Source organism: Nannospalax galili, unplaced genomic scaffold (genome assembly GCF_000622305.1).
Source record: "Nannospalax galili isolate Female #2095 unplaced genomic scaffold, S.galili_v1.0 scaffold664, whole genome shotgun sequence".
NCBI lineage: Eukaryota > Metazoa > Chordata > Mammalia > Rodentia > Spalacidae > Nannospalax > Nannospalax galili.
This window is the reverse complement of record NW_008354274.1, coordinates 1,401,310-1,413,654: the sequence shown is the minus strand read 5'-3', so window position 1 is coordinate 1,413,654 and position 12,345 is coordinate 1,401,310. Positions and strand designations below refer to the sequence as shown.

At 48.4% G+C, this 12,345-nt stretch overlaps 1 protein-coding gene across 3 annotated transcripts in view; it reads left to right on the top strand.

Annotated features, from left to right (window-relative positions):
• Sdk1 (sidekick cell adhesion molecule 1) overlaps positions 1 to 12,345 on the top strand; it is a 1,173,668-nt gene that overhangs the window by 1,077,326 nt on the left and 83,997 nt on the right. For all 3 annotated transcript variants that reach the window (XM_029555167.1, XM_029555165.1, XM_029555166.1), the window contains one exon: positions 1,707 to 1,808. In XM_029555167.1, the coding sequence (XP_029411027.1) occupies positions 1,707 to 1,808 (102 nt within the window). The remainder of the gene's footprint in view (positions 1 to 1,706; positions 1,809 to 12,345) is intronic.

The window sequence follows — 12,345 nt, the reverse complement described above, 5'->3', positions numbered from 1 at the left end:
CTCTCATAAACATGTTAAAATATGTAAAACAAAAGTTTATCATCTTACCCATTTTTAAGACAGTCTGAATTGAAACTCTCCCCATTAAATAGTGGACTGGGGATGTATCTGTTGGTAAAGTGCTTACCTAATGTGCATAAAGCCCTGGGTTCTATCCCCAGCAGCGTATAAACTAGTCTTGGTGGTGCAAGCCTGTAATCCCAGCATTTGTGAGGTGGATGCAGGAGGATCAGAAGTTCAAAGTCATCCTCAGCTACATAGTGAGTTCTAAGCCAACCTGGGCTCTGAGACAACCTGTCTCAAACAAACAAACAAACACTGACTCTCCATGCCCTCTCCCCAGCCCTTGGCTCCCAGCCTTCGTTCTCTGTCTCTAGGACTCTGGGGACTCTAGGGACCTCATACATCAGGTTCAGACAGTGCAGGTCCTTTTGTGACACCCATTTCACTCAGCTCTGTGTTTTATCATCCATGCAACATGCTCAGAACGTCCTTCATTTTCATGAATGCATAGTATTCCGTGGACTGTACAGAGCACATTTTTACCTGGCCCACACCCCTTTGACTTTGGCCTGTGTCACTTCCTCATGAGCTGGACATTGCTCCAGGGATTTGACCCCATGCCTCCTCCCAGAAAGATCCAGCTGTCACACAATCCCCAGGTTGATATGAGCAAGCCAGGCCCATTGGTGTACAGGAAGCCTCTTAGGGCGGCTTAGCTCCAGCCATGGTGAGAAGTAGGAGACTATGCAAAAACTTCCTGAGGCCAGGGGTGTGGGGCCTATGGGGGCGGGGGCCACAGAAGTGGTCTGAATCACCAAGCGGGGCATGAGATAAAGCCTGGTGTATGCCCACAGTTCTCACCAAGTCACTTGGGGTGGAGCCTAGACTGCCCAGTCACCTACCCACACCCTTTCCTTTCCAGGACATGATCAGCACAACTCAAGGGACTAGCCTTGGAGATAGCTCATTTGGCAAAGTGCTTGCAAAGCACAGAAACTAAGTTCAGTCCCCAGAACTCAAGTATAAAAGCTGGGCGTGGTGGTGCAGGCCTGTAATCCAGCACTGGGGAGGCAGAGACAGAGGATCCCTGGGGCCTGCTATTTCAAAGTCCAAGATGATTCCTGAGCAACAACATTCAGGATTGTCCTCTGGCCTCTACATACATGCACACACATGTACGCACACACATGTGCACACACACACACACATACCTCAAGGGCCTTGGCTTAGCTATGTCGGTTTAATTTTCTCTTGTTGTTTTTGAGACAGAGTATGTGTGTGTGTGTGCATTTATGTAACCCCAGCAGGCCTGGCACTCACTATGTGGATGGCTTCAGACTCACAGAGATCTGCCTGCCTCTGCTTTCAGAGTGCTGGGATTAAAGGTGTGTGCCACCACACCTGGCTAATTTATCTTTTTAGGTAACAAGATCTCTCTCCTGGCTCTTCTTGGGGTTGCTACAAGACCAAGGCAGGCAGGTCTCTGTTGTAATCTATACCCTCCAAGTTGAAGGGCCACCTTGTTGCCCTCCCTCCTGACTCTTCCCACTTGATTGACAGCAGCATCAGGATGGGGAGGCTCCCTGTGGTAGAGTGTAGATGCATCCTGGTCTCCTTGGAACAGTCTAATTCTCTCCCCCAGAGTCTCTAAAAACAGAGGCTGGTCCTGACGTCAGCTGACCCCTGTGTCTTTGATCTTATAGATCTAAAGAAGTACCGGCGCTATGAGGTCATCATGACCGCCTACAACATCATTGGTGAGAGCCCAGCCAGTGCACCTGTGGAGGTCTTCGTTGGGGAGGCTGGTAAGCTCCTACCATCCCCCAGCCAGACAAGAGTCTTGGCAGTCAATCAGATTCCTGTAAGAAGCAGGACCTTCACCTCCAGATAGGAGCTGTGGAGACTTAGAGGCAAAATCAAGGCAGTTTATTTTATGACATTGCCAAGAATGGCAGGCGCTGACCCAGCTCAGAGAACAGTTGTTAGAGCCCTAATGCTGGTCTCCCCCTCCCTTTCCTCGCTGGCTGAAAAATCAGGAGAGTACAATCTTACACATCATCTGAGTCTAATATTGCCCTCTGGCACTTATGTTTGTCTATGTATTTTTTAAAAATTTGAAACAAGGTCTCACTCTTTAGCCCTGGCTGCCCTTAAACTCTTTATTAACTGAGGATAACCTGGAACTTTTTTTCCTTTTCTTTTTTGGTTTGTTTTTTGAGACAGGGTCTCCCTGTAGCCATGCTGAGCTGGAACTCACTATGTAGACTAGGCTGGCCTCAATCTCAGAGATCCACCTGCCTCTGTCTCCTGAGTGCTGGGATTAAAGGTGTGGGCCACCAGACCCAGCAAATGTTAGTCTGATTTTTAACTAACTCCTATGGGTGTTCATCTTTACATTTCACACCCTATTTATTTTAACGCTTATCAGGTACATGTCCTCCTCGCATCTATCAGTTGTTGGGCAAGTTTGGCTATTACTAATTTTCTATCTTTCTAAACTTATAGTTGGGTATGGAGTAGTTAAACTAGTAGAATTGGCTGGGGGTAGTAATCAGGCTATTAGCAGTGGTCTAATGTGTTTTTAAATTTTTTATTTTATGTGCATGTGTTTTGTCTGCATGTATATAAGTGCACCTGTATATACAATGCCCGAGAAGGCCAGAAGAGGGCATTGGATTCCCTGGAACTGGAGTTACCAGTGGTTGAACCACCATGTGGGTGCTGGGAACTAAACCCAGGTCCTCTGCAAGAGAAGTAAGGGCTCATAATCTCTGAGCCATCTCTCCAGCTCCAAGGTCTAGTGTCTTCTGTTTGTCTGTAATTGGTTCTAAATTGACTGAAGACACTTTTATTTTGCAAATGAACCATCAGATTTTATTTCTCAGAATGACCAGGACTGTGTGGCCTTCCACTCAGATACAAGCCCTGTGTGGGTTTCCTTGGAGCTGACTGGAAGGTCCAGTCCAACAGGGTCTGAGATTCCCTACTCAAGTAGGCCGTACCTCACCTTTGTGATCCAGAAGCCTTGCTTGGAATCTGGAGCTATTGTCTGGGTATACCTTTTCCATATCATGAACTCACTGGGAAGTTTGCTATCTAGAAAGGGGAAGCTTGGTGTCTGCAGGGGTAGAGATCTGTACCTGCCTCCCACCTGTCTGTCACTTTCTTCCTGAACTTCCATGGTGGGCTGGTGAGCAGAGCCTATCTAATGTTCTGAATAGGAAACAATCCATTCTCCAGATCTACAAAACTCATGTGGCACTTTCTTCCTGACACTTTACATAAACTGTGGGTAGTGCAGTTGGTAGGGTGCTTGCCTAACATGTATAAGATTATGGATTCTGTTCCCAGCACTGCATATGGCACACACAGGCAGGAGGATCAGAATTTCAAGGTCAGACTCAGCTATACAGTGAGCTGAAGGCCAGCCTAGGAATCTTAGAGTTCCTGTCTCAAAATAAAAAAGGGCTGGGTATGTGAAACAGTTGGGAAAATGCTCACCTGGCATGCTGAAGCCCTGGGTTCTGTCCCAGTACCACATAACCAGGTGTGGTATGTACCTGTAACTCTAATACTTGGGAGGTAGAGGCAGGAAGATGAGAAATTCAAGGTTATCCTTTTCTGTGTGGTAAGTTCAAGGCCAGCCTGGGCTTACCGAGATCCTATCTCAATAAGTAAATAAACGAATAAAAAACCAAATAAGATATAGCTTCCAGGGATGATTCAAATGAAGTGTAAGGTTGTGTTTATTTATTTATTTTTATTTTTAATGTGTGTGAGTGTTCTGCATACATGTATGTAAGGGTCACTCATTGCCCAGAGAGGCCAGAAGCCGGGTGTGTTGGAGCTCCTGGAACTGTGAGTTAAGGGCAGTTGTTAGTCACCATGTGTGTGCTGGGAACCAAACCTGGGTACTCTCTGGTACTGCTCTATTTTGGGGGGAAGGGGGTCTTTTCTTGAGACAGAGTCTCCCTGTAGCCCCAGCTGACCTGGAACTCACTATGTAGACCAGGCTGGCCTTGAACTCACAGAGATTGGCTTGCCTCTGCCTCCTGAGTGCTGGGATTAAAAGCATGCACCACCATGTCGGGCTTGGTACTGCTCTTCTAAGAGCAACCAGTGCTCTTAGACACCGAGCCTTGCACGGTTCTATTATTAGAGCCTGTGGTACTCGGGTACCCTGTCTGTGCCTCTGCTGGCTGAGGATCCATCTGCAATGTTGAAGATCCCTAGTGTAAACCTGGCAATTCCCTCAGGTCAGCAGCTGTGGTTGAGAAGGGTATCAACAGGGCCAGGATAATGAAATGACAGAGGACAGAGTTCAGTGTGGTGGAGATGCTAAGCAGCCAGAGTGGTTTGAGCTACTGGGAGGACAGAACTGTGCAAGAATGGGACCTCTGGTGATTTGGAAAGGTCATTGTAAACCAGCCAGTGGCACTGAGTAGAACCTAGATGTTTTTCTGGGACATTCCTGTGGTATTTGCATACAGGATGCAGGGATGTCCCAGGTAGCACCCAGAGCTGTCACAGTGTGGGTGGGAAGTCAGGAGAATGACCCTGGCCACAGAAGGGTCCCCAAGGCCAAGGGGGCTCGTTTCAGTGTTTAATGAAGACTGGCTATCAGAGATGCTGTGCTATCCTGGGTATCCATGCAGCTGGAACCCACTGGTCACCAAGGAGGAGATAAGTGAGAGGACCACACACATCTTTCTTGAAGATAGCATCAAGCAGGAGCATTTTGGGAGCTGTACCTGCCATTGGCCTGCACTCAGGGCATAGCAGCTTGGGACTCGGGGCCTCAGGATTCCTTTGCAGTGTCTGGTAAAAGGTCACATTTTCTCTTGCTGAAATATGCGTTGTGGATCTAGAGGAGACTCCAGCCAGGGCTGCACGCAGCAGGGCTCAGAATGAGGAACAGTGGCTAAGGTCAGATACTTCCGTCTCTGCAGCACAACTGAGGACAAAAAATGTGGAGGGAAAGCAAGGAGGGCTCAGGGTCTTGTGTACGGAAACTGGAAAGGATTTGGTGCCAGAGATGCGGGACAGAGTCAGAGAGGCTCGGAACAGGAGGGTAGAAAAGAAAGAAAGCAAACGAGCTTCTCAGTTGCGCATGAACTCCCTGGGAACAAGAAAGCTGTAAGGTTTCTAGCAAGCATAAAGGAACAGTATCGCTGTGCTCTTACGAAGTGAATGGCTCAACTCTATTTCCCAGCTTCCCCTATGTGTGGTCATGTCATGTGACCCAGCACAGCCAATGGGATGTGAGTATAACAGGCACCGCCTCCTGTAGGAGAATTGAAGAAGGCAGGTCTTCCACTGAAGTCCTCTTCCTCACCTGCACCCTAGGCCCTGAAAGAGGGTGGCATGATGGACTCAGAGCCTGCATCCAGAGGGACCCCAAGGAAGGGCATGCCCAGCCAGGAGCAGCTGGGCTTTGTATGAATTTGATGCATGGATAGGGTCAGCATCACTTTCGTGTAGTGAGGAAAGCAAGGGACCAGGGGCAGAAATCGTATTAAAGATGCATACAGTGTACTCGGCCCTGCTAGTCAGTCCTCATGTGACAAAATACCTCATTAAACAACCTCAAGAAGAGTGGTTTAGAGGTTTCAGTCCATCATGGGGGACACATGTGGCTGAGCATGTGGTAGAGCATCTCCCATCCTGGAGGCCAAAAAGCAATGAGAGAACATGCCTGCATCCCAGGCTTTCTCCCCCCTACCACTTTGTTCCAACTGGGACTCCAGCCTGTGTGATGTTGCTGCCCACACCCTAGATGGCTCTTTTTCCCCTTAGCTAATCCTCTCGGGGAAACACTCTCACAGACATACCCAGAGGTAGACTTTCCCAGTCTCCTAGGAAATTCTCCTTCTGATCAAGCTGACCCTTAAATTAGTTACTTTTCTCATTGCTGTGATAAAATACCTGACAAAAGCGATTGAAGGAAAGAACAGGTATATTCTGGCTCACAGCTTGAAGCCACAGTCAATCACAGTGGGAAGTCATGGTGGCAGGAGCGGGAGGCAGCTACTCACACTGCATCCACAGTCAGGAAGCAGATAGGTGGATGCCGGTGCTCAGCTCACTTTCTCCTTTTTATGTAGTCCAGGACCCCAGCCCAGGGGATGGTGCTGCCTACATTCAGCCCACTTCAGTTAACCTGATCTAAAAAATAAAATCTCTCACAGATTTCCTTTGTGATTCTAGATCCTGTCAAGTTGTCATTCAATATTAGCCATCACAGAGGGGAAGGGTTTTTTGACTCAGCGATTGAGGAACACAGACCATCATGAGGAGGAAGATGTGGAGGCAGAGGTAGCTCAGGCTTGGTCAGCAGGAGTTCAAGGCAGTTAGTTACATCACCTTTATATCCAGGAAGCAGAGCCCTTGGGCTAGAACCAGGGCCGGGCTATAATCCATAAGGCCTACCCCCTAACAACACACTTCCTCCAACTACGTCATGTCTCCCAACAACCTCCTCAAACAGCACAACTATCTGGGACTCAGGTGTTCAAACATATGCAAAGATGGGGGCGAGGGGACCTTTTACATTCAGACCACAGCAGCAGTCAAGACTAAAGGTCACAGTGTACTCCCCAATTTGGAATGTTGTCCTTACCATTTCACTGAACTGATGAACACATTGTCTGCAAGGCCTACTGTGGGGACTTCCCTGTCTCAGCATCCACCATCACACCCAGCTGTCTCTATGCTTCAGCATCAAGGCTCTCCGTAGAAGACTGTTGAAGTCAGGGTCCTCTGGAGGAACATATATCACAAAGGGGTTTATTAGATTGGCTTACATGATAGGTGCTGGACGGTCCAGCAATAGCTATCTGCATCCCGGAGAGACTGAGAGCCCCATAGTTGCTCAGTCCACAAGTAGATGCCCTAGTTGTCCCAAGCTGGTGATAAGGCCTAGAGGATTCCTAGAGATGTTGTTCATCAGTGCGTGTTGGAAGACCGAATTGGCTGGGTTCTGATGTCAGCAAAGCATGCCAGCCCTAGCAGCAACAACAGGGTAGATGCACTCACCAGGTGAAGGCAGGAAGACAGAAGTAGCGACTTTTTCCTCAGACTTCCTTATATCCAGCTGCAGCCCCCCCCTCAGTTAATCCTTCCTGAAAATGCCCTCACAGGTACCCTCAGAGGGAAGTCTGAGTTGTTGGCATATCTAGTTGAGTTCACAACCAATATCAACCACCACAAGGGCCTTGTGAGTATGGAAGAGAACTTTTCCAGGCCTGCCTGTGTGGCCAGAGGAGCAACTGTGTGGTCATCCCCAGTTGTTCCTGATGAGAAAACAGGCTCAGAGGAGACAGGTCACCCACCCAAGTTCACCATGGACAGGTCCAGGTGGCCCAAGGACAGGTCCTCCCACTCCATCACCCCAAAGCCAGCTGTGAGCAGCTGCTTCATGCTTCTGCTGCCACACCTCTCCACCATGATGGACTGCACCCTTTCGTTCCTTAAGTCGCTTTTGTCACAGCAATAAGGGAGGTAACTTACTTGCCACTCCTGTGTGGCTCAGCCAGGCTTCCTGAGGACTACATGTAATGTTCCCCTCACCTCTCGCTTGGGGCCACTACAACCTCATTTCTGCCGATGCCACCCCTTGCTGCAATGAATTTGGAGTCCTCGGAAGTGGACTCTGCCCTTAGTCCCACCTGCTCCCTCTCCACCGTGTCAGACATGGCTCTTCTGTGCCTCAAACGATACACACAAGTCCCAGGATCCAGCTCGCTTGTCTTTGCGCCATGTCTACCCTGGAGAGAATTCTCTAGAAGGAGGAATCAGTAGGTCATTGCAGCCTCTCTTTCAGTTCGTCATCTCCTCTCCTGTCACAGCTCACTGCCCGAGCACCTGGCTTCAGTAATCTAGCTCAGTGCCGAGGACAACAGTTAGTAGGAGGACTTACAGTGAGCAAACCTGCAGCAAGTCCAAGTGCCCAGCCCAGTTTTGATGCAAGCTCAAGGCCAGGCTTGCTCTTTTGTGTGTGTATATATGTGCACATGTGTAAGGGGGTGCACATGTGTGTATATGCTTGTGGGGGGGCCAGAGATCAACCTTGAGGTCCTTCCTCAGGTACTGCCCATCTTGTTTTTTGAGACAGGGTCTCTCACTGGAACCTGCAGCTTGTTCATTAGGCTAGACTGGCTGGGCGAGCCCCGGGATCCTCCTGTTTCCACCTGCCCAGCACTAGGATTACAAGGGTGCACCACCATACCTGGCTTTTTTTTACATAAGTTCCAGGGATCAAACTCAGGTCTTTAATGTTTGTATGATGACCTACTACCAACCAAGCCATCTCCTCAGGCCCCAGGCTTGCTCTTTTATTTATTTAACATGTGGGTACTGGGAACTGAACCCAGGTCCTCTGCAAGAGCAGCCAGTGCTCTTAACCACCGAGCCATCTCTCCAGTCCTAAATTTTACTTTTTGAGACATAGTCATGTAGCCCAGGCTAACCTCAAACTCATTAAGTAGGGGAGGTTGACCTTGAATTTCTGATCTGTGTACATGGTCTCTGAGTGCTAGGATTACAGTTATGCATCACCAGGTCTTGCAGTGCTGGAGATGCAACCCAGGCCTTACCGAATGTTAGGCAAGTGCTCTTACCAACTGAGCCACATTCCAGCCCTTCTGAATTTTCAGAGTTTTCATTTTTGCTGTTAAGATCTGTAGTTGAGTGGCTGGAGAGATAGATCCTTGATTAAGAACTCTTGCAGAGGACCTGGGTTCTGTTCCCAACACCCACATGACAGCTAACAGCTGTCTTTAACTTCAGTTCCAGGGGATCCAACGCTGTCTTCTGACCTCCTCGGGCACAGCATGTGTGTGTTGCACTTACATACATACAGGTGAAACACTCGTAAAATTTGAGACACTTTTTAATCTTAAAAAAGATCAGTAATTGCTGTCACTTGGTATAAAGTGAGCTTATTCTGATGGTTGTTTTTGAGACAGTGTTTCTGTAGCCCCAGCTGACCTGGAACTTGCTATGTAGACCAGTCTGGCTTCAATCTCACAGAAATCTGCCTGCCTCTGCCTCCGGAGATACAGGATTAAAGACATGCACCAACTCGCCCAGCTCTAAATATTTTTGAGGCACAGTCATCCCTCCCTCCTACCCACCCACCCTCTGCCCACCGGACAGCACTAGTACCGACTACTGATAGCTGCTCAGGTTGTGAGTCAGGGTCCTGACTGAATTCTTACACACAGACCAGTCTGTCTCATGTTTCCCTTGGTTCCACCAAGGGCTCTGCCAAGCCTTCCGTTTGTGTCCCATTGTCACGCATGGCTCATAATTAGCAACGCTAGTCTTGTTCTTGTTTCCAAAATTTCTCAGCCATCCTATGAGCCTGCCAGTCACTTTGGCAAGTGCTAAAAAAACAAGCAAATTCTGGGAGTTTGATGGAAGGTGAATTAAATGACAACTGATTTCAGGATGCCTGATGCTTTCATTCTGCCCCTATTTCCACTGGAGGAATTGGCCAGAGTCCCCTTTCACATCCCACTGTAGAGCTGGCAGCATTCTCCACAGTACAGTCTGCTTGCGTAGTTGCTGCAGGCAGTTTCCTGCAGTTAATGCTGTGAACCCAGAGGCTAGGTCAATGTGTCTCTGCCCTGCTCACAGCTGCTCGCAGCCTGAGGCAGAGGCTCACCTAGTTACTGAGGCTCATTCAATATTAGTCCAACAAGGAGAGTCGCCTTGGGGTCGGGGCAGAGGGCATAGTTTAACATGCTTAGAATACTCAAGGTCCTGAGGTCCATCCCCAGCACCATATAAAAGGAGAGGCTAGGGAGGAGATGGCTCAGTGGGAAAAGTGCTTGCTGAGCAAACATAAGGACCTGAATTTGAATCCCAAGAACACATACATGTGAAAAAAAAAAAAAAAAAAAAAAAAAGCGGTGCATTGTGGCATGTGCCAGAGAGGTAGAGACAAGTAGATCCTTAAGCTCACTGGGCAGCCAGCCTGGCCTACTTGGCAAGCTCCAGGCTAGTGGGAAACCCTGTCTCAAAAACAAGTTGGACAGCTCCTGAGCAACAGCACTAGATGTTGCCTGTGGGCCTCTATTCGCGCATGCACGCACACACACACACACACACACACACACACACACGCACGCACACACACACACAAAGGAACAGCCTTTAGAGTTCTTAAGAAAGGACCAGAACTTGCCTTATTCCCCCATTCAATGGGGACTGGCTACCAAGTGCTGATCAGCAGACAAAGGTCCAGGACTTTGGTCTTTTGCTCCATGAATTTTCCCTGGAAGAGCAGACACAGACACAGGCACTCAGAGTTTGCTGTTACTTGGTGCTCAGTGGTGTTTGGAAGCCTTCTGAAGTAAGTGATGTTTTCGGAGACAGGAAAGTGCCCTGAAACTATTGCCTCCCAATTATTTTCACAACTCTGTTTTTTTAGAATTATTACATCTATTTATTTAATTTGTGTGGGCACCATGCTGTAGTGTACGTGTGGAGGTCAGAGGACAACTTGCAGGAGTTGGTTCTCTCCTTCCATGTAGATCTCAGGAATCAAACTCAGATAGTCAGGCTTGAACTTAAGTGTCTTTATCTGCTGACAGCCACCTTGCTGGCTATCACTGTTATTTATTATTATTTTTTAATTATGTGTATATGAATGTGTCTTGTGTGAATGTGTGTGTATGTCTGTGTGTGTGTTTGTGCATTTGAGTACAGTGCCCACAGAGTCCAGAAGAGGGAATCAGATCTCCTGAAGCTGGTTTTATAGGGAGTTGTGAACTGCTGGATATGGTTGCTAGGAACTGAACTTGGGTCCTCCACAAGGGCCGGTAACTGCTCAGCTGTCTCTCCAGCCCCATCACTACTGTTTTTAATGAATGAAAAACTTCACTGTAGGGGCTGGTAAGATTGCTCAGTGGTTAAGAGTACTGGCTGCTCTTGCAGAGGACTCAGGTTCAGTTCCCAGCACTCACAGGGCAACTAATAACCGTTCCAGAGGATCCAATGCCCTCTTCTGGTGTCTGCAGGCATTACACACACATGGTGCATGCACATTCATGCAGGCAAAAACACTCATACACATAAAATAAGAATAAAGGACTCAATAAAAATTTTTGAAACTTCACTGTAGAGGGGTTGGGGATGTAACTTAGCTGGTACCATGTTTGCCTCGTATGCACAAAGGCCTGGGTGTCTCAGCACCATATAAACTGGGCATGATGACACACGCCTATAATTCCAGCACTTGGGAGGTGGAGGCAAGAGAATAGGGAGTTGAAGGTCATCTTCAGATACATGGCAAGTTTGAGGCCAACCTGGGCTACATGAGACCACAAACAACAACTTTTCTGTAAAAAGTGGGTTTTACCTTTTCCCTAATTTTACCAGTTTTTAATTACTGTTGATTGGGATGAGAGAGAAAGAACCAAACTTCTGGCTGTTTCAGCTCCCCCTAGTGACTCATAAACTCAGTCCTAGAGCCCATTAAGTAAAATGAAAAGGATTCTGAACTGCGCTAGTTTGAATATGTGTTTATAATGAAGAGAGAATGGCAGCTACTCGCAGGCAGCGTAATTAACGTGGTTACCGCATACTTCCCAGGACCCTGTTGTCTCATCATCTTCCCGTTCACGGTGCCTGGGTGACCATTAACCCGGCACAGCACAGTGACAGGGTCATCATGGAGTATGATGGCTTCCGTGGAGCCTGTGGCTTCCGTGGCATTCCCAGGGCTGTACATAGAGAAGACGAGTCAAACATCGGTAACGTGATGAACACCCCCAAGAGCCCCGTCTCCCCACAGGCACCCTGGTGGGAATTGCAGTCTCCATCGCCCACAGAAGCCTCTCACCTCAGAGGGAACAAGTCAGCCATTGTCATGAGTGTGGGGACAGAAGCGTTCAAGGAGGCCTAGCAGGGGAGCGGGGGTTGAGACTGTGTGAAAGGGGATCACAGTGTTCCCTGGACAGCCTTTGCACAGAAACGGCCAAGGCCCAGGAAGTGGGAAAAGGAAAAGATGGCGGTCTACCACTGAGCCCCGCCCCCGCCTCGTGATCTGCTCTGTAGTCTTCAGCTCCCTTCTGCCAGCTTAGACTGTGGGCTTCAGTGCTTGTGCTAAGGAAGCTCTGCTGAACAGAGATCCATCAACCTTGGATTCTCCACACTGGACAGGCAGGCTCTGCTCACTACCCACATTCCAGCCACCCCTTTTCTTTCTTCTTGCCTGCAAGCAAGGTCTCCAAACTTGACCCAAGGGCTAAGGCCAGCCCACTGCTTTTTACAGGTCAAGCTTTATTGGAACACAGCTATACCTTTCTCTCTAGAGGTTAGGCAATCAGCATTAGA